This window comes from Zootoca vivipara, chromosome 12, assembly GCF_965207765.1.
Source record: "Zootoca vivipara chromosome 12, rZooViv2.hap1.1, whole genome shotgun sequence".
NCBI lineage: Eukaryota > Metazoa > Chordata > Lepidosauria > Squamata > Lacertidae > Zootoca > Zootoca vivipara.
This window is the reverse complement of record NC_142595.1, coordinates 3,368,653-3,390,960: the sequence shown is the minus strand read 5'-3', so window position 1 is coordinate 3,390,960 and position 22,308 is coordinate 3,368,653. Positions and strand designations below refer to the sequence as shown.

General features: G+C 46.1%; 1 protein-coding gene across 2 annotated transcripts in view; it reads left to right on the top strand.

The window, feature by feature from the left end:
* The window catches only part of SLC9A3 (solute carrier family 9 member A3), a 107,404-nt gene that overhangs the window by 73,845 nt on the left and 11,251 nt on the right, over positions 1–22,308 (top strand). For both annotated transcript variants that reach the window (XM_035134704.3, XM_035134706.3), the window contains exons 3-13: positions 308–468; positions 1,304–1,382; positions 5,244–5,421; positions 6,832–7,052; positions 9,969–10,171; positions 11,793–11,882; positions 14,162–14,232; positions 15,697–15,826; positions 18,013–18,128; positions 20,373–20,502; positions 22,059–22,232. In XM_035134704.3, the coding sequence (XP_034990595.3) occupies positions 308–468; positions 1,304–1,382; positions 5,244–5,421; positions 6,832–7,052; positions 9,969–10,171; positions 11,793–11,882; positions 14,162–14,232; positions 15,697–15,826; positions 18,013–18,128; positions 20,373–20,502; positions 22,059–22,232 (1,553 nt within the window). The remainder of the gene's footprint in view (positions 1–307; positions 469–1,303; positions 1,383–5,243; positions 5,422–6,831; positions 7,053–9,968; positions 10,172–11,792; positions 11,883–14,161; positions 14,233–15,696; positions 15,827–18,012; positions 18,129–20,372; positions 20,503–22,058; positions 22,233–22,308) is intronic.

The following is a 22,308-nucleotide window of genomic DNA, read 5'->3' as shown; positions in this document are numbered from 1 at the left end:
TGTTCCACATGCTCACGAATTAGGCGTGTCATGAATTAGACCCTTAAGAAAGCGGCAGGTTTATCCAGTAACTTACATCCACACAAGTCTTAATATGGGAATGGTGCCTAAATTAAACAAACCTAACATTTCAATGGGAAATAATTCTAACCACGATGAAACTAGTAAATCCAGGCACACGTACACCCCCTTGCAATGCACTCAAGAAGGACCAAGCACATAAGAAAGGCAATTTTAAATGCAACTCAATTCCCCACCCCAGAAAAGATTGGCCAACATTCTTATGAGGTTTGCTTTGTTGTTCTAGGTGACCTTAAAAGTGGTTGGTTGGATTTCCTCTTGTTTGGTAGTCTAATAGCTGCAGTGGATCCTGTTGCTGTGTTGGCTGTATTTGAAGAAGTTCACGTCAATGAAGTCCTCTTCATCATTGTCTTTGGAGAGTCGTTACTTAATGATGCTGTAACTGTGGTAAGATTTTATTTTTTTTCCAGTCCAAAATAAAAGCGAATTCCTCAGAATTAATTCTGAACTAATGGCCAATAGACTGCGGATAAATCAGGAATGCATTGAATGACTCAGAACACAGGTAAATCGGTATGAAGCAGCAATCTATAAATTTACTGAGGTAAATATCACTGCTGTTTTACTACATAGAGAAAGAAAGGTTAGCTGTTTGTGTAAGCACACACCCAAATTCTTTGCAAATAGGCTTTCTTCCATCACAATATAATCACAAATGTAAAATAGATGCCTATAGATGTTGCATTTGGTAGGGTACTGTTAAAAAAATGGTGGGATAAGATAATTCGCTGTGGTTAAACCACAGAGCCTAGAGCTTGCCGATCAGAAGGTTGGCGGTTCGAATCCCCGCGATGGGGTGAGCTCCCGTTGCTTGGTCCCAGCTCCTGCCAACGTAGCAGTTCGAAAGCACGTCAAAGTGCAAGTAGATAAATAGGTACCGCTCCGGTGGGAAGGTAAACGGTGTTTTTGTGTGCTGCTCTGGTTCGCCAGAAGCGGCTTTGTCATGCTGGCCACATGACACCGCTGTACACCGGCTCCCTTGGCCAATAATGCGAGATGAACGCCGCAACCCCAGAGTTGGTCACCATTGGACCTTCAGGGGTCCCTTTACCTTTTAAGATACTAAAAAGAAAAAAAACAAGAAATAGTACATGTGTAGAAAACAATATAGAAGACAAAGAAAGATATTGTGTACATTACAAAAATAGGAAATTGTTATTGGTAGACAATAAAACGCTTTCTTTGATTCCTTTATGAAATGATCAATTTATCTTCCTCTTAGGTGCTATACAATGTGTTTGAATCATTTGTTAAAATAGGAACTGACAATGTGGCTGCTACCGACTGGGTCTATGGTGTAGGTAAGTCATCTTTTAAAACTTATTATTACATCATTAGTAAGAATCTTGTGAAATTTTAATAATGATGCCCTGTTGCCTCAAACACTCTTCACTTTTCCTTTCATTTGCTATTCTTGAACCTCAGTGGCACACTTAAAGGAGAGCAAAGTTGCAGCTATGGGCTAGTTAAGAAATATAAAGATTTCCCCCACTCCAAAGCAGAGCCCATATCACTCTGTTTGCTTAATTTGTTTGGTATGGGTATATATATATATATATATATAAAAGCTTGCTTAGTTTCAAGTCACCTGTGATCTTTTGCATGCAAATCAATGTATAGGTCCCGCTTCTCTGCCACAAAGCAGTATCGGGAGAGAAATGTTGGAAGCTTTCGGGGTGTGTGTGTGTGTGAGCAGAGGGGTGATTAGCCTTTCCCTGCCATTCTCATTCCTCTGCGATTCCCATCCACCTGGGGTCTTGATCCTAAATTATGTCGGATTTATACCCCATGATGGATGAAAAGCATCTGAGCAGGGAGAGTGGCAGATGCAATGGAAGGTGTTAGCATCCTCCCCCAGCCCCCACCTTACTGCTGCTCCCCTGCAAACCAGCTCCTCTAGGTGCTGACGTGCAGTAGGCAGGGGATCGCTGGGCATCTCCATACAGAACCGAGTGGTAATGCATGCAATTCCAGTGTAAGACAACTGAACGTGTTTCCATCCTGCCTTTACTATTAAAATCAAATCAAACAACAGTTAGCTTTTGTGTATTACAATTACTAAGAATTCTGCAGAAAAGTACCCTGCATTTCCCCTACAATTTATTTTTTTAAAAGACATTTTGTTAAATTTTCCAATTAAACACATTAAACAAAACAAACCACAACAAACACAATTTTTTTCTTCTAAACATAAATTATTACCATTTTCTTTGCTCTGCCGAGCTTTGACTTCCCTCCCTCCCCCCAATCGTTTTTTTTCTGCCCATTCCTATCTCACAGTTTCTTTATTCCTTCTATTTAAAGTCAATTCGCAGGATTTATTTCAGTCCTGCAAGTGTCTTTAAACTTCTACCGTTCCTCTCCATATAGTCCACAAATTTACTCCACTCCTTTTGGAACTTTGACTCTCCCTGGTTTCGGATCCTGCTAGTCAGTCTTGCTAGTTCCGCATAGTCCATCATTTTTGTCTGCCACTTTTCAATCGTCGGTAACTCCTGGGTTTTCCATTTTTGGGCTAACAAAGTCCTAGCTTCGGTTGTCTCATTTCCCCTACAATTTAAATCCTTTTTTTTTTTTTGGCGTTTATATCTCCCCTTTCTTCTAAGGAGCTCAAGGTGGCATACATTCACATGTCCCTGTGTTAGCAGGTACTCTTGAATGGTACATCTTGTGCAGTTTATTGGAATGTTAACAGCCCTATTATGTTTATGTCCTTTTAAGGGCTGTCATAAAAAAAGATAAGTAGTTTGCTTGCCATTGCCAATGGGTAAAAGGCAACGATGCAGAAGGGATGGTTCAGACAGAGGCCCACTTTGCATGTTTTTGAGCTAGGTTATTCTATCTATGGTGCTCTGTCTCTCAATCTCTTCCTCCTTGTCTTTCTTCCATTTTCTCTCCCGCTTCCTCTTAAAAAAAGTAAATAAAAAGGAACCACCGTCTTGTCTATATATTATTTATTTGTGTGTGTGTGTGTGTGTGTGTGTGTGTGTGTGTGTGTGTGTGTGTTTCTACTGATTTCCAGTTTGTTTCCAGGTACAATTCAAAGTGTGGTTTTTGACACCCTACCCCCCCCCCCCGCCTAAAGAACTAGGGCAAAGATATCTGAAAGGCTGCATTTACACATACGAGTTTGCCTTTCATTGAGACATGACTGAAGACTCTGCTCAGGCAATCTTGCCACCCCAACATATTTGGAGGCTGTGAAGTTGCCTTTCTCTGTGTGTGGTGCCACACCTTTGAAGTTGCCTCCTGAGAGGGGAGATTTTTTTTATATTAATATTAAGATACCACATGAAAAACATCTTTAGTTTCACAAGCTTTAAGTTAAGCTTTAAGACTATATATATTTCACAACAAGGCGTTAAGTTTTTAAGTCAGCTAGCGTGGATGATGGGAATTTTAGTCCAGAAACAGCTGGAGACCTAAGTTTTGGAAACCCTACTTTTTAGGGTCTTGTACAGTTGTTCTGTACAAGGACCCAGGTGGCGCTGTGGGTTAAACCACTGAGCCTAGGGCTTGCTGATCAGAAGGTTGGTGGTTCGAATCCCTGTGACGGGGTGAGCTCCCGTTGCTTGGTCCCAGCTCCTGCCAACCTAGCAGTTCAAAAGCACGTCAAAATGCAAGTAGATAAATAGGAACCGCTACAGCGGGAAGGTAAACGGCGTTTCCATGGTTTGCCAGAAGCGGCTTTGTCATGCTGGCCACATGACCTGGAAGCTATACGCTGGCTCCCTCGGCCAATAATGCGAGATGAGCGCGCAACCCCAGAGTCGGTCACGACTGCACCTAATGGTCAGCTGTTCTTAGTATCCACTGCAGAATAGCTAATGCACTACTTGTTGTTTAACATTTATGTTCCATTTTAAAGGCTTTTGTAAGATACTGGAAATTTTTAGTGGGGGCAGGGAACAGGAAACAAACTTTTAAAGCAAACTAATAAGCAAAACTATACCATTCTTCCTTTGGATAGCTGACGAATAGTATACAGAGGGTTTTTGGTTGTCTCCCTTTAAGGTGGCATACAGGCTTGCTCAAGCAAGGAAGCCTTTGCCAACCTGGATCTCTCCAGGTGTCCTGGATTACAACTCCCATGAGCCTCAGGCAACATGGCTGTGATGGCCATTCATAGATGCCACTCTGAGCTCCAAGGAGCAAGGGCACGATGTGACATGCCCTCAGCAGAAACTCACAAAGCAACAAGCACCTCAGTCAGCACCACGTGCGCAACTGGCTCCAACCAAAAATTAGTGGTTGACTGAGGTCTTACACCAGGCTTCCTCAACCTAAACCCTCCAGATCTTTTGAGACTACAATTCCCAGCATCCCTGACCACTGGTCCTGCTAGCTAGAGATCATGGGAGTTGTAGGCCAAAAACATCTGGAGGGCTGAGGTTGAGGAAGCCTGTCTTACACCTCATCCCTCCCTAAGATCCACCTTTCCTGGCTGTGGAGTGTGGCTTCTTCAAGGGCCAAGCACCTACAGTATTTCCCTTCTGTCTGTGGTGTCTTCCCTGGAATGCTCTCTGCACTGTTGGTCAGGCACCGTAGAGCAGGAGGTACTTAATACTTCAGGTAAACAAGTGTCTCACCAGCAGAACACCTCTTTTGAGAGTGGGTATCAGGCCCCTCGGGGGACCCAGGTGGCGCTGTGGGCTAAACCACTGAGCCTAGGGCTTGCTGATCAGAAGGTCGGCGGTTTGAATCCCTGTGACGGGGTGAGCTCCCGTTGCCCTGTCCCAGCTCCTGCCAACCTAGCAGTTTGAAAGCACGTCAAAATGCAAGTAGATAAATAGGAACCGCTACATTGGGAAGGTAAATGGCGTTTCCATGTGCTGCTCTGGTTTGCCAGAAGCGGCTTTGTCATGCTGGCCACATGACCTGGAAGCTATACGCCGGCTCCCTCGGCCAATAATGCAAGATGAGCGCGCAACCCCAGAGTCGGTCACGACTGGACCTAATGGTCAGGGGTCCCTTTAGCTTTACCTTATCAGGCCCCTCAGTGCAGGTGAATTATTATGATACCTGGGTATCTGTGTGACAGATCTTAGCTCCATCTCCCCAACTTTCCCAGCCGCCAAAAAAGTCAATAAACCGAAGTGTGTATTGTTTTTTAAAAAATCAAAGTGTCTTTTAAAAAATCAATGTGACTTTTGTTCTTGCAGTGTCTTTCTTCGTGGTGAGCATCGGAGGAACTTTAGTCGGAGTTGTCTTTGCATTCCTTCTCTCGCTTATCACTCGTTTCACAAAGCACGTCAGAATAATTGAGCCCGGATTCGTGTTTGTTGTCTCCTACCTGTCTTACTTGACGGCCGAGATGCTGTCACTTTCTGCCATCCTTGCGTAAGTTTCAGTTCATTAATTGATTTCTCTTTCTAATACTGCTGGAGGAAGGGGTCGTTTTAAAGTGATTGTAATGCCCAGCTGAGTTCGAAAACATTGTCTATCTGGATTAAAAAAGACAAAACCAAAGAAACTCATGGAAACTTGGGGAGAATGTCCCAAAGCTATTAGGCTTGGAAGCCATTCGAAGACCCTTGGGGAATTCTATGGTTTGTTGTGCTGCAGATTGCAATAATCAAAATGATATAGCTAAACCACCAGCTAAACCTTCATATAGCAGTGGCACTAGCATAAAATGGGGATCGTACTGTTCCTTTAGGGAGAGTTGGGGCCCTTGCAATGTGGATTGTGTCAGGGCTGGACTATGAGCAGCACTCTTGGGTGAGCCAGGAAGCAGAAGCCATGGGACACGGCAGGAGTCAGGCTCTTAGGGCAAACCAGGAGACATAGCTGCCAAGTCTCCCGTATTCCCCGGGAAATCCCCGTTTTTCCAGCTGTTCCTAGCTGAAAAAACGGATTTTTTTGTTTTTCCCCGGTTTATTCTGGAGCGACGGCCATTTTGGAACTGGCCGCAGCATGCTCAGAAGCGACTTTTGATGCTGCTCTGCCCAGTTCCAAAATGGCTGTAGTGCGACTTCTGGCACGGCGGCCATTTTGGAACTGGGCAAAGCAGCATCAAAAGTCACTTCTGAGCATGCTGCGGCCAGTTCCAAAATGGCAGCCGCGCTACTTCCGGTCTGCTACTTCCGCCCGGTCCCTTATTTCTCCGACAGCAACTTGGCAGGTATGGCAGGAGACCAGGTTGAGCTGGAGGTTTGGACCGAAGGACATACCAGGAGGCAGGGGTCACCTATCATCTTCCATGGTTCAGTTCCCTCTTTTTGGGGGGAGGGAACGTTTATTAGAATTTTAAAAGAGAGATAAAAAGACTATTCTCAAATATCGTTTTTATCCAAACTGAATCATTAATCTAGATAAAAACACAGATCCAGAGGAAAAGAAGAGAGAGAGAGAAATAAAGGATTAAAAGAGGAAAAAATTAAGTTGAGAAACTAATGAACTTCTTCATATGTCAGCTATATATAAACATAATTCAACTCATCCACTCCAATATAACACCCAGCAAGACTACTTTCTATAAACTGACATTATCTTCAGTTCAGAGGTTAACTGCACAGAGCAGCCAAACACAGATCCAATAACATCTGGCAGTTGTGGCAATTAAACTTTTTTATTTCCATTGCCTGCCAAAGGATTTGGCTCAGGTGGGTCAGTGTCTCAGAGGGAAACAAAACATTTAGGCATAGATCTGCATTTAGATTTCAGAATAGAACAGTTCAGTAGATATGACAATGCAGAACAAGTTGCTGCAATGCTAAGTGATTAAGATGTGTGTTGAATGTCTTTCAGTATAACTTTCTGTGGTATCTGCTGTCAGAAATACGTCAAGGCAAATATTTCAGAGCAGTCTTCTACCACTGTGAAATACACCATGAAGATGTTGGCGAGTGGTGCAGAGACTATTATTTTCATGTTCCTGGGAATTTCAGCTGTTGATCCTAAGATCTGGACTTGGAATACAGCCTTCATACTCTTGACGTTGGTCTTCATCTCAGTCTACAGAGTAATTGGTAAGGAAACTTGTTTTCCTACTAAGAGTGCTAATTACAGTCATACCTCTGGATACGAATGCTGCGGGTTGCGTACAACACAGGTTACAAACGCGCCAAACCGGGAAGTAACAGAACGGGTTACTTCTGGGTTTGGCAGTTCACACATGCACAGAAGCATCAAATGACGTCATGCACAAGCACATAAGTGCTGAATCACGATCCGCACGTGCGCAGAAGCACAGACGCAGGTTGCGTACTGCTCATGTTGCGAACGGGGCTCTGGATCGGATTCCGTTTCCAACCAGAGGTACCACTGCAAATTGAACTTTAGGTCTCCTGCATGTTATATCACCAGCTGGGTAGAAAAATAAATTAGAACATTTTGCAGGTTTTTTTTTAAATCAGGGATCTTGTTTTCATTGCTGCTTAAATTCTGCAACAAACTCTTTACAGATCCAGATTTTTATGGGACTGTGCAATAGAACTGCATTGTTCTCCTCCTACAGTGAGAGTCCACCCAGCAAGAGCAGGCTGCTTGCCTCTCTCCCACCATTCTTAATCCCCTCTTCCTCTTGCCATTTTGATCACTAAGACAGCTGCCAGGAAGGTGGAATCTGTACTATGTCTGGTCTAGGACTTGGCTTAGTGTGCCTTTTAAACATCTCTGGGCTCCAGGAAACTGTCCAGCCTTGCTGGTGGTGTTGGTTGGCGCTGGCCATCTTCCTCTGCTTAGTAGTGGTCCTTCCCATTTTCCAGAAGCACCCATTCATCTCTTCTCTTGTGTAAGCACTCAAAGCAAGATGGTCCATCAAGGCTTTTTTGGGCAGCTGTAGGCAACAGTTAACCCCCTGTCTTCCCAAAGCCAGGTAAGGAGGCTCTGACAAGGTCCTAGAGTCCTGCAACCTCTTTCCCCAAGCCTAGTTAGTGCTTTTCTCAGCTTTGGGAAGAAGTTGGAGGGGGGGTTTCTAGGACCCTGCCAGAGCCTTCATGCCTCGTTCCCAATGCCTGGTGCTTTGCTTAACAGGCTTTGAGAAGGCAGCACAAGTGTGTGTGTATCAGATTTTGACCTTGCTCCCTTCCCTTCCCTGCTCCCCCCCCCCTGGCATGGCAAGGCAATGTGCAGCCCCTGGGTTCCATGTCAAAGTACCCTTGCAGCCCACTTGGTATGAAAAGTTGGACTGCCATGACTTAGAGGATCAGACTGACAGTGAAGAAACGCTGCCTGCAGTTGGGCTGACGTGAGTAACCCCTGATAGCTGATCAGAAGCAGATTTAAGGCCATCTTCATCTGCAGACCCAATATACGACTTTAATATATTAAACTTGGTTAAATAGATGAGATCTGATATCTGAGAAATTTCTAATCATCTTTTTTACTAGTGTGCTGATTAATTTTCAGCAAAAATCAGAATTGCAGTTAGCACCTGATAGTTTACCTGTGGAAAACATAAAACCCATACCATTGTGAACCCTTTCCTCCGCTCCACACTAAATGTGTGGAAAGCAATGTTTAAAAAACTGGCTCCCCCACTATCTCCCCTTATCCCTCTTTGCTTTCACCCATCTTTTAAAGAAGCAGGGCAATACTTGGATTGGAATGGTTGGGAACAGGTGGGCCTTTGTAGATTAAAAGATTTTTGTGAAAACAGTATCCCACTATGAAAGGAACAACTCATAGCTGCCATACCAAACCTTAAATGGTCATGGTACCACTTCAACCGGATGTGAAGATTCCTGTTAAACCCAGACACTTCCACTCAAGCAAACAGGAAACTAACAGCAATAGAGCACATCTTTGTTAACTTCCCTCCACTCTCTAAGGGCGTAGCTTTCTCAATTTATAAAGCTCTAATAACACTAGAATATGGCAATCTATTGTTCACAAAAGTGCCATGGGAAATGGACCTAGATGTGCAAATACCAATGGTCTAGTTTCTGCAAAAATAAGGGAAGCCTCATTAAAACTTCTGCATGATGGCATTATACACTGGTGAGGCTGTCCCAAATATGTAATTAAGTCAATCCCAATTGTCAGAGGGAATACCCAGTCAAAGGTACATATTTCCATATGTGATGGTGTTGTGACGTCATCAAACCCTTCAGGAATGCCGTCTTCAAAGAAATAAGCTGAATATACAACAAAACAATGGAAATGTCCCCTGCACTAGCACTACTTGGGCTTAGGATCCTGCCTGCTCATGATTATTCCAAAGATGAGCTCTGAGCCTTTCTACTGACTGCTGCCCATATGGAGATAGCCAGGTGTTGGAAAGCAAGAGTGTATGGTCAATAGCATTGGCTGAGAAACTAACATGCCAGGTGAGAGCAGCAAAGGGCAAACACAAATCCATATTCCTCTTATAAGATATGGCAAATGTTTATTGAATACATAAATTATTCAGACTGTGGCATGAATCCACTCAGCACTCATGGGAAAATGTGACGTGATCTCTGAGTAATCCAATGAAACTTTAACACATGATATGACAGAAGTCTGTAATTCTGTCAGGACAAGTTATTTGTTGTTTTCTCAAAATTTATCTCCTTTACCAGGAAAGTAAATGAAACCATTATTAAAAAACAACCCCTATGGAAAGCAGTTAAAACCTTTTCAAGGAATTGTTTTTGTTTCAAACAAATCCAGCCAGAGAGTTCCATGTGTGCAACTGCTATGGATGCTCATTGCAGTGCTCATCGTGGAACATAATGGGTTGTGCAGTGATGAGGTTGCACATGTAACAAAACATGAGGAAAGCTGGATCACGGCAGTGTCTGTTGCCTTCATTATTTGCCAGATTGTTACTACAATCTAGGAAAGAAACGTATTTTGGCAGCAGCTCTGTGTTGTGATGCTTCAGTGGCCATGCCATTCTTAATTCCTAAAAGAATATTGTTATGCAGGCTTTTGCTACTCTGAAACATTTGCTTTAACAGGTGTGATTCTGCAGACTTGGGTTCTAAACCACTACCGAATGGTCCAGCTGGGAATAATAGATCAAGTGGTCATGTCGTACGGTGGACTCCGTGGTGCCGTTGCCTTTGCTTTGGTTGTAACTCTGAACAAAGATGATGTTGGAGACAGAAACCTGTTTGTCAGCACAACAATCATTGTTGTGTTTTTTACCGTCATATTCCAGGTAATTCCAATCATTCAGCCTTTCTGTTGCTTTTATGGGCGAAGTGCCGGGTTAGGATCCTTGTCATGTCCTCTTCCCTTCTGGTAAAAAGCAGGGTCTGACCATCTGAATGCAGTGTTCGGTGGTAAGCTGTTTGTCATGGAATGAAATGAAATCCAGGCAAGTCGGTGCATGGAGTGGGTTAGCAGGTGGAGTGGGGAGAGACTGCTAGGAAGCAAAGTCTGCGAGGGCCCAATGAAGTATCAAAAGCAGATCTCAAATGTTGGCTTTATATTATGTCAGTGAGCGGGGAGTATTAAAAAAAATGTTTGCTCCGTACTAAAAACTAAAATCTCTGTGTCAGACCCCCATGTATTAGTAGATCTTGAGCTAATATTTCACGAGAGAGACTACACCAATGTTATTTGCTATTTGTAAATCCTTATCACTTTCTTTAAATGAGGCGAATTTAGAGGCAGGGATGCCATTTCTGCATACAAGGCACACACACAATATAAATTTATGAAATTTGTTATTTATTTTGCATATACATTGATCATTAAAATGTTTGTATTTTAGAGCAGCATCGCCTTCATTTAAAGACATGTGTTCCAATAGATGCCAGACAAGACTCTGACAGGTCAAGGACTAGTAATTAACAGGCAGTTACAAGTCATTTAGAAGCTGGTGGAGTGTGGTGGGAGACATTGCCCAAAGTTCTCTAAGGGTTACAGGTTAGAGGGTTGTTGTTTTATTTCACCTGAACAGCATGACTCAGTGGTTGTATCTGATGCTCCTCTACTCATGACTGAGATGTGGAAATTGCATGAGGGATGTGGTGACATATGACATGCCAGTCGGGAAGGAACCCACTCAGGTCTCACAAAATGGTCAAAGGCCTGGAAAGAATGCCTTATGAGGAACGGCTTAGGGAGCTGGGTATGTTTAGCCTGGAGAAGAGAAGGTTAAGGGGTGATATGATAGCCATGTTCAAATATATAAAAGGATGTCATATAGAGGAGGGTGAAAGGTTGTTTTCTGCTGCTCCAGAGAAGTGGACACGGAGCAATGGATTCAAGCTCCAAGAAAGAAGATTCCACCTAAACATTAGGAAGAACTTCCTGACAGTAAGAGCTATTCGACGGTGGAATTTGCTGCCAAGAAGTGTGGTGGAGTCTCCTTCTTTGGAGGTCTTTAAGCAGAGGCTTGACAGACATATGTCAAGAATGCTTTGATGGTGTTTCCTGCTTGGCAGGGGGTTGGACTGGATGGCCCTTGTGGTCTCTTCCAACTCTATGATTCTATGATTCCTAACATTTTCAGAGTGGCATAGAACATGTCCATTTAGAAGGACCAGCCACCCTTAGCCCAAGCAGCTTATTTAAGAATAAAGGACCTAGCAGATGAGCAGAGATGCTTGCGCATTATGTGATTGCACCAGCGCACCCTCTTGACTTGTTACAACTCACTGTGACAGATCCACCTACTCTCGGATCTCAATCTGCTTATCCGTGGTACGTGGTGAAAACGTTTGGTGATATTTCCTTCATCTTTGAGATTTTTAGTATCTATAATGCATGCACAACCTTCTCTTGTTGCTTTTAATTAAGGTGGGAGTAATTTGTCGGTTTTCCCTCCACAGGGTTTGACAATCAAGCCTTTGGTGCAGTGGTTGAAAGTGAAGAAAAGTGAGCAGCGAGAGCCCAAGCTGAACGAGAAGCTCCATGGCAGGGTAAGCAGGTCTCATGCTCAGAACAAATAGAGGTCCGTGAGGTCAAGTCTGGAGTCTTGTACAGTGAGCAAAGACCCTGCCACTTCCTAATAATACCTCAGTAATAATACCACCCTGGTAAATTCTAGCCCTTGCTTGTTTGGGTAGCGAGCAGTAAGAAGGCCCCGTGCTCCCAGGTCTCTCTCACTGTTGGTGGCATCTGCGCACTGGAGTTGGGATAGCATGCAGGGGGCTGGGCAGCCAACTCTTCTGTTGTTGTTGACATCTATCTTGAGAGACAATGAAGTGCTCCTCCAGGGGTGATGATCACAGCGCCTGCTGTGCCTGTAGAGACCGGGAGCTCATAATGGTTGCCTCCCATGTTGTTTCTGCTGTGTTAGTAGCACCAAAGTGATCTCCCCACGGCACAAGCCTGGGCAGTGTGTGGGGAGGTCTTGGGCTGCCCAAACAACAAGACCCTTCCCCTCAGCCTGACTGAGGTGGTCGAAAGGACAGCAGAGCAATACATTTGGCACTAGCTTGGCTGCAGAAGCTGCCAGAAAGAGGCCTTCGGGGCTCCACTCTGGATTTGTGTCAGGTGTATTCCGTAGCTTTTCCTTCTCCTGAAGATGTCCCACAAGGCAGTGGGTAAACTCTCCCAACACTACAATTCTGTGATTCTAGGTACAGTGGTACCTCTCCTTACGAATAACTCTACTTACAAATGTTTCTACTTACGAATGGAGCTCCGTCCGCCATCTTGGATGCGGTTTAGATAGGATTTTTTCTACTTACGAATTTTTAGATAAGGTTGCTTCTACTTACGAATTTTTTCTCCCAATGCATTCCTATGGGATTCGACTTACAATTTTTTTCGACTTACAAATGTGCATTCGGAACACATTAAATTCGTAAGTAGAGGTACCACTGTATGTTCATAAACAGATGAAACCCATTTTAGCTACTGTATACTGTACAAGTGGGACTTGTAACAATATGTTGCTGTGCAGGGTGTTCCTATTCAGACTTCCAGGCAGCCATGGATACTCCCTTCTGCCCACCCCCTGCAAACAATCACTTAGCATTCCATGTTTCATCCACATCTGTTTTTGGACTTCTGTAAACCAGACTGATTGTGCCATTTTGGTCACATAAGGATAGGCCAGGCATAGGCAAACTCGGGCCTCCAGATGTTTTGGGACTACAGCTGCCACCATCCCTAGCTAACAGGACCAGTGGTCAGGGATGATGGGAGTTGTAGTCCCAAAACATCTGGAGGGCCGAGTTTGCCTATGCCTGGCCTATCTTTATGTGACCAAAATGGCACAATCAGTATGGTTTACAGAAGTCTGGAGGGCCGAGTTTGCCTATGCCTGGGACAGGCACCCAGAAAATGAGATCACTGTTAGTATAGAAGTGAGAGGGCCTTTTCAGTTGTGGCTCCTCATCTGTGGAAGGTCTGCCAGACCGCATCGTTGGCATCAGGTAAAGATTCACCTTCCCCTCTGCTTTTGATAGACTGAACTTACCGGTATGATGTTTGTATTTTCTGAGCTGCAAAAGCTTCCTGCGGTGGTTATGGTGGCGGGAAGTGTGTGTTTGTTTGTGTGTGCATACATGCACATACATGTATCTTCCTATATACATAAAAATGTAAAGCTGTCATTGCACAGGCCCCCATGGGAGAATTTGTAACTACATCATCACATTCCTGGCTTTGCATAAAGGGGGAAGGGAGCAAAAGAGAAGGAAAGTTTTTAAAAAGTGGATTTAAACAACAGAAGAAGTTTGAATTAAGGAAACAGAGGGAAAACTTGTGATTTTAAACAGTGGTAGAGGTGTGAATTGCACCTGGGAAGCGGAGCCCTTCCTGCACTGATTGCTTTGAAGCGGCTGACTAGCACCTTCCACCAAGGTCTTTGAGGTTGGCCACTTGGGCTCCTGCTGCAAATAACTTGCATGTTGGGGAGGGGGGGCTGCTGGCCCCTCAGGAGGGCCTGGCTTTGCTGAGAGTAGCCCCACACAGCAGTGGCACAGCCTGTAGGGGGCACTGCTCAAGTCCTGGGATCAGCAATCCTACTGACAGTACAGCATGTGGAGGGAGCAGAGTCAGGGTCCCAGGCTCTGGGACAGAGGTCAGACTCTGGTCTTTTGCACAACTGATACCAAGAATGACTCTCACAGTGGTGCTTTATCTTTGGTGTGTATACGTTGACCAAACCTGGCCTCTGTCTGCATCTAAACGGTTATATGTTAGTCTGCAATTACCCAACCACCTTTTGTGGTCTTTGTTTTCACAGGCCTTTGACCACATTCTTTCAGCCATTGAAGATATATCTGGTCAAATAGGACATAATTACCTGAGAGACAAGTAAGTGGAGTCAGGCACCTTTGTCTTACGAGAATGGAACAGTTTGACAAATGGAAAAGGTGGACTAAAATAGCACGATAGGATGGCCTGACATCTGGTCATCTGCCAATCAAACTTATATTTGGTGATACAGGTCAATGTTGAGAAACGGCACACTTTCTCGTAAGCTTTGGAATTTCTGGAATTCTTCCCACTCTTTTGACATCACAATTACAGCTCTTTGCATTAACTGTGCCAGTTTAAAACAATTCCAAAATTTGCATATCTTAACCCCCTTCTTAAAAGGTAAAGGTAAAGGGGCCCCTGACCATCAGGTCCAGTCGTGTCCGACTCTGGGGTTGTGCTTCTTATGAGTGCCAAATACTTACAGTATTTTATTAGTTTGCTTTTTACTCTCCTTGGAAAAGCAAACTTGTGAGGCCATTAAAACCATGATTTGATTTGATTTGTACCCTGCCCATCTGACTGGGTTGCCCCAGCCCCTCTGGGCTTAACGCAACAAGCTTCTCTTAACATCATATGCCTTGGCAAAATAACTTGGAAGGGCTCCCTTGCTGTACACCTTGAACACTTCTTCCATAGCCTCCAGGTATCATAGTGGGGTCCAAGAGAGGGAGGGACATGCCTCCCCAGTTCAGGGTGACAGCCAGGCCCAACTGCTTACTATTGCGGCCATCGGCTTGGCTGGGCTTTGGCGTCTGTTGGGTGGTTGAGTGAATCTGTCCTGAACAGCAGACAGCATGACTGCCCCCCCCTTCATTGGAAGGAAGGGGATGTGGGACATTGGAGGCAGCATTAAAGAACATGCAGGTTGCAATGAAAAGCTGAGCATCAGGTGGGCTGGTGTTGGGAACCAGTGCTGCAGTGACCTGCTGAAGGTGGCACTGGGAAGGCGGACAGATGAAGGCAGGAACTGGTGCGGAAAGTGATGCTTGTTAATAATAATGAATAATAATAATAATAAATTTATTATTTATACCCCACCCATCTGGCTGGGTTTCCCCAGCCACTTTGGGCGGCTTCCAGAAGTTTGTTTTATAAGTGTTGACCCTAAGGGGAGTGGCAGTATTTGGGGCTGCATTTCAGGTAGTAAAAAGTCTTAGATCTTCTGAGGTAAGAGGTTAGCTCCCTGCTTCAGAAAAGGGGTAAAGATGGGAACACTAGCCTTACCTCCCAACAGTGATTCTTCTCCCCCCCCCAAAAAAGTGAAATTTTATCTTTGGTGATTTGCCTACAGGATTCTCTGGCCTGACTGTACATTGCGTGCCCCAAAGAAAAATGCCTCATTTCCTCTAAATTGCCCATTGTGAGCCACATCACAAGAAAAGAATTGGATGTCTTCAAGTTATATTGTTATTGTCTCCACACCCTGGGATGGGGTGCCCACCTTGATTACCTAATGCTTGATTACCTAATGCCCCATTTAATTAATAGCTGATACATATGTTGTGTTTGAATCATCAGGTGGACTAATATTGACAGGCAAATCCTCAGCAAAGTACTGATGAGAAGATCTGCTCAGAAAAGTAGAGACCGAATTGTTAAAGTTTTCCGTGAGCTCAACTTGAAGGATGCCATTAGCTACGTGGCTGAGGTAATTCTAAATATATTTCATATTTCAGGATGAAACATGTCTATTTTAGGTTTGTTTCTGCCTGTTGGTGATATATTAGCACTTTAGCATACATAATCAGGCCCAAGTTAAGCATTTTTTCATCCCATTCATTTCAAGGATAAATATAAGTATGTTGAACTCTCTTCTGTTGTAATGAATGGGATCTAACATTGCTTAGCTCTTGGCTAGGTTATATCTGTGATCTTGGAGATAATACAGAGATCATAGTGAATCTGTTTTGTTGGCACAAGCAACATAAGAGTCAACAGGTTTAGGAACAAAAGATTACGGTTCATAGCACGATGTGGTTATTTTTGGTCAGGTGTGTATTGTTTGGTTCTCCAAACTTTGACTCTTTGTATGGCTGGATCTTAAAGTCCATCACTTCTGAAGAATCCACTTCAGTACCTGCCTTGATACGTAGAGCAGAGGTGGGCTTATTTCAAGTTTGTGGGGTATGCTTTATTTTTTACCAGCCAGTGGCAGATGCACACAAAATTGTGTTCCAGAGATTGAACCAGTTACCTACCTCAACCCTTGAGCCATACTCTAGTCTAAAATATCATGCATTGCTTAAATACAAAACTACATCTGAATTGCTGCAGCTCAGAGATTCTAATGCAATATTCTAAAACTCAGATTTTAAAGGTGAAGAACCCTGGGGTTGTGAGACAATCCATTAGTCAGTCAGATAAGCAGATAGTATAAGGCCAGCCATGGCAAAAATTGATTTTTGCTTTTACTTGCTGCCATTAAACTAACGGGAGTCAGAATCCTTGCCAATCTATTGTAAGAGATCAGAGATCAAGTAGATCCCAATTTACATCCTGCAAACCTCCAGTGTATATAATCTACCGGGACGTGTTCTACCGTGTTTCCCCTTTTTTAAGACACCGTCTTATAACTTTTTTCCCTCAAAAAAACACACGGTGTCTTATTTTCAGGGGATGTCTTATTTTTTAAATTATGTTTTTATGGTACCTTAAGGCCTCCTTGGCCGGGCCGGCCGAGGGCTCGGGGTGCTGCTGGGTGCTCTGCATGGTGCTGCTGGGCGCTCTGCGAGGCGCTGTAGCAGCAGCAGGTTCCAGGCACCGAGGCAACAGGTCGCTGGCTCTTTGCTCTGCCCAGCACTGCCGGGCGCTCGGCGCTGCGGAGCGCTCCGCTCTGCAGCCGCCGATTCCGGCGGCGGGGCGGCAGGTCTCCTCAGCTGGGCAAAAAAAGAGAAAGAGGCAGGCCGATCCTATGCGGAGCGAACCTTCATCTGCCCGCGCTTCAGCATGCGGGACCCGGGAGACGCTGCAGCGGGGAGAAGAGGCAAAGGGGGAGGAGGAGGAGGCGGTGGAGGGGGAGGTGGCTCCGGCTTCGCCTCCTTTCCTCCCTTGCAAGGCTCCTCGGCAGCCGCAGCGGAAGGCAGAACCTCGGGCCCGGGAGCCCCCAACCGGCACTCACTGGGCTCGTGTGTCTGTTAGCTGCCCCCATCGCTTGGATTCACACCGCCTCTGCCATTTTCCTGGGGCTCCGCACATGCCCGGCAGCAGCACGGGGGGGGGCTTCCCTCCCCCTTCGCGTCCTCCCTTCACAGCCCCCTGACAAACCCACCGCCTCCGCCGCTACCACCATGCTGCGGACCCGGCTCGGAGGTTTCGGTGGTGGTTTCGGAAGAGGGAGCGGGGGGAGGGCCCGCTTCGGCAGAGATTAAAAACTCTCTCGCGCTCTGCGAATGCGGCAGGCGCGCAAAAACTAAATAACTAAAACAACAACAGGGGGACGAAGAGCGTGCGGGGTGGCAGCAGTGGCGGAGGTGGCGATAGCGAGGCTGGCCACCCTCAGGAGCTCTATCCAGGGCCGTCTTAGGTATGGCTTATTTTCGGGGTGTGGCTTATATTTCTCAAATGCTTGAAAATCCTGCTACGTCTTATATTATGACTACGTCTTAAAAAGGGGGAAACACGGTAGTTAGCGAAAACGTTTCTCCAGAGGTATGACTACTATTTTTTATTGCTTTTAGCTCAGAGAAACCCTATGAAACTATTTCCATGTTTTCATGATGCTTCTTGGTACTTCAGTAGCTCATGAGCCATAGTAAAAAATAAAACTTGCTCTCTACTTGAAAGCCCCATAGTACCATGTGTTTGAGTGTGTATGTTGTATTCTTTGTTAAACAGGGAGAGCGAAGAGGTTCTCTGGCATTTATCCGCTCAGCAAGTATTGACAACACGGCCAATGTGGACTTCAGCATTATTAATCAAATGAATGGAGAGCCCTCTGTTTCCCAGTTGCTGTAAGTAAGGCCACAAGTTTTGCCCCGTACTTTATGAATCCAGTTTTATGTCCGCCAATAGCTCAAAAGCTAATGCATCACAAGTCCAGTAGGGAGAGAAATGTGAAAAGGAACCTTTTGGGTACAGTCCAGCCAGAGTTAAGTATTTAAAGTCCCAGTGCTTTTAATGTGACAGATTCCATAAACCACTTAACTCTCCCATTGAGATTGATGGGACTGGGAAGTGGTTGACTTGGCTTTCCTGCTACTATTTATTTGATTTGTAGCCTGCCCTATTCCATGGGCTCGGAGCATCTTATAGCAGTCTTTCTGAATGTCAATAGTTCTGTCCCCAGGGGTTTGCAATCTGAAGGAGTTATGCAGCACAATCCTATGTATGTCTACTCCCACTGTGTTTAACAGAGCTTACTCCTCAGTACGTTTAGCTCTGCAGCATTTTGAGGCATGTCTACTCAGAAACTAGTCCCATTGTTTTCAAGGGGCTTACTCTCAGGTAAATTGTGGTGTATTAGAATATAGACTAGGGACCCAGGTGGCGCTGTGGGTTAAACCACAGAGTCTAGGGCTTGCTGATCAGAAGGTCGGCGGTTCGAATCCCTGCAATGGGGTGAGCTCCTGTTGCTCGGTCCCAGCTCCTGCCCACCTAGCAGTTCAAAAGCACCTCATAGTGCAAGTAGATAAATAGGGACCGCTCCGGCGGGAAGGTAAACGGCGTTTCCGTGCGCTGCTCTGGTTCACCAGAAGCAGCTTTGTCATGCTGGCCACCAGGGGCGTACCCAGGATCAAAACTAGGGGGGGGCAAGGGGCGGGGCCAAGGCGCGGGAGGGGAGGGGCCACAAAGTTGGAATGTGGGCGGGGCTACAGAGCCCAGGTGAAATCAAAATAAACCTGAAGCGACGGCGGCGAAGGGGAGAAAACCAGCGGCCGCCTAGAGGAGAAGAGGGAAGTCTGGGGGTGGGCGGGGGGGGGAGAGAAGGGAACCAGGCTTGGATCGGGGCCTCCGCGGAGGTCTGGAGCAAAGCCCCGGCCTCCGCGAAGCTATCCGAGGCTCCGTTGCTGCAGCGGTCTGGCAGGCGCTGAACGACTCCCGACGTTCGGGAGACCTTTGAGCACAGCCGCGCTGTGCGCATGCGCCCTGCACGGCGGCCGCCGGAGTCCACAGCCGCGCTGTGCGCATGCGCCCCGCTTTGCGCATGCGCAAAGGTCTACCGAACGTCGGGAGCGTCAGCCCTTGCCTCCTCCCACACAGCGCGGCTGTGTGGACTCCGCACGGCTCGGGCACAAGAGACTGCTGCGGGCGCCGAACTCGCGCTCCGCTGGGCTGTCCTCCGCCTCTGCCCACCAGCCCCGCCGGCAGCGCCACTCTTGCCCGCAGCTGCCCGACCGGCCCTGCCTCTAGAGTAGGGCAGCGGCCCCTCCCTGCCCCGCGGTGGGTACGCCCTTGCTGGCCACAGGACCCGGAAGCTGTCTGCGGACAAATGCCGGCTCCCTCGGCCTATAGAGCGAGATGAGCGCCGCAACCCCAGAGTCGGACACGACTGGACCTGATGGTCAGGGGCCCCTTTACCTTTACCTAGAATATAGACTACAGGTGTGGGATTGCCTGTTTGAACTCTCATGCAATAAATTCCTGCCTGCCCATGTGCTGCTAGTTTTCTATATAGGAACAATTTCTGGGATGGGGACCATTCAAACATACCTTAGACCAAGACACTTCTGCTGTCTTCCAACTCTGTGGTCGCAATAAGAAACTAGAAGCATGCCTACACAACCTTGGGAGAATAGCTCACGTTCCACATCTATTCCTTTCTGGTGAACAGAAAGTGCCAAGTCCAGGTGTGCGCGCTCAGAGTAATAAGGAGCCACCAGGAGCTTCTCCCTCGCCAGCTTCCTCTGAGAGATGGAAACTCCCTGCAAATGCCTCTTCTAAACTGACAACAGATTTGAATCAAGGAATTGTTTTGTGTGGATTCAATTATGTCTGTGTTTTAATGTTTCTAGATTCGCTGGTTTTGTTGTTTGTTGAACAGAAAGCAATAGAGCAGGCACCCCCAAACTGTGGCCCTCCAGATGTTTTGGCCTACAACTCCCATGATCCCTAGCTAAGAGGACCAGTGGTCAGGGATGATGGGAATTGTAGTCCAAAACACCTGGAAGGCCAAAGTTTGGGGATGCCTGCAATAGAGAGACGTGGGAGGGAGGAAGAATGGAAGAATGAATATATATCTGTCTATTTTGCTTTAGGAGAGAAACTGCCAGTTCTGTGTGTCTTGATATGCAAGCCCTGGAGCAGAGAAGAAAAAGCATCCGAGATGCAGAAGATATGTTCACCCACCATACTCTACAACAGTATCTGTACAAGCCCAGGCAAGAGGTGAGATCATAAGAACACCCCAATGCCAGAATAGGAGACGCTAACAATGCAATATTCGGATATTCTGGGAGAAATAGAATAGTAGCAAAATGGACTTTGGTCTCTCATTATGAGTAGCTGTAGCTCACAGCAAGAGCTATTATATAATTCTGCAACCAGGAAGTATCTCTTCTGCCATGGGCAAGAGCATGAACATCCTCTTGTGAAACCAAGAGCATGAGAAGTGCTATAAACCCCACCAGTTACAGTGGTACCTCTACTTACGAATTCAATGCGTTCCGAACGCACATTTGTAAGTCGAAAAAAAATTGTAAGTCGAATCCCATAAGAATGCATTGGGAGAAAAAATTCGTAAGTCGAAGCAACCCTATCTAAAAATTCGTAAGTAGAAAAAATCCTATCTAAACCGCATCCAAGATGGCGGACGGAGCTCCATTCGTAAGCAGAAACATTCGTAAGTAGAGTTATTCGTATGTAGAGGTACCACTGTACTCTTTTTCAGAATGGTTTGCAAGACAGCACTAGCTGCTATATTTCTTCTGCTCGTGGCTCTTTGGATCCAAACCTGAGAGCCATTTTGGAAGACCCAACTCTCCTAAGTCTCATGATAAGTGGGAAGATGTGTGTTTTGTGTTGGAAGGAGACTCCTGTGCTCACCTTCCCCTGCTTTCAGAGATGAGACCTGGAAGCTTGGGGAGAGAAGGCAGAAGTCTCTCACACTTCCTCTCTCAACTCCGCTTTGAGATCTCCAAAGCAGCTCTGGGATGGAGGTCGTAAAGTGCCCCCACCTGTGTTCTTCTTTGGGATTTATTTTGTACAGTACATACATACGGTGGCATCCAGGCAGGGGTGCAGGCCCCAGTCCAGGAGAGCAGGTGGCAATGCTTCTCTCACCGCTGGGCTGGCTGTGAAGAAGCAGGAGCTTCCTTGCGCATCACAGCCGCTCTCCACCCCCAAGTCGGCCTTCACCAAGGGAAGGGGGAGCCTCGGCTGGGCGCAACAGGCGGGGGCAGGACACGCAGAGGATGATCTTCATCCTGCATGCTCTCCCGCCCCTGGCCAATGGTTAGGGATGATCCTACTTGCATGTACTCCACCGATATGTGAATGGCCTCAAGATTCCCAACCACTGCTGTCCCACCATGAATCCTGGGGGCTTTCCCCTCTCTTTTAGGAATTTGAGTAGTCCTCTTGTTTTTTTGGGGGGGGGGCAGGGAGAGGTACTTGGTTGTTTTCCATAATCCTAACTGTTTCAGACATTCATAGAATTGTAGAGTTGAAAGGGCTCCTGAGGGTTATCTAAGTCCAGCCCCTTGCAATGCAGGACTCCTGCCCACAGACTTGAAGCACCAACCTTCTTTAACAAACACTTTCAGTTTGGTAAAGAGCTTTTGTCTGAACTCTCTCTCTAGTTTTATGCCTCAAGTCCAGGGTGCAGTGGGGAGCAGCAGCAGCAAGGGGTCAGAAACAGGCATTAAGGGGCAAGGATTTGTGTCTAGGTGCTTGTTCTACACACATCCATTTTGGCCTTCTGATCGTTCTTGTCTTGCCGACAGCACAAGCATGTGTACAGCCGCCATGAAATATCTACCAACGAAGAGGATAAGCAAAACAAAGAGATTTTCCACAGGACCATGAGGAGGCGCCTGGAGTCGTTCAAGACCACCAAACTAGGCATGAGCCACCCTAAGAAGAACAAAATTCACAAAAGAGACCGAGGCCAAAAAAGAGTAAGAGCAGAGCACTTGAGATTGCCTCACTAACAGGGGGAGGGAACGTGGAGGCCAGGCGCCTATCCCCTCTTAA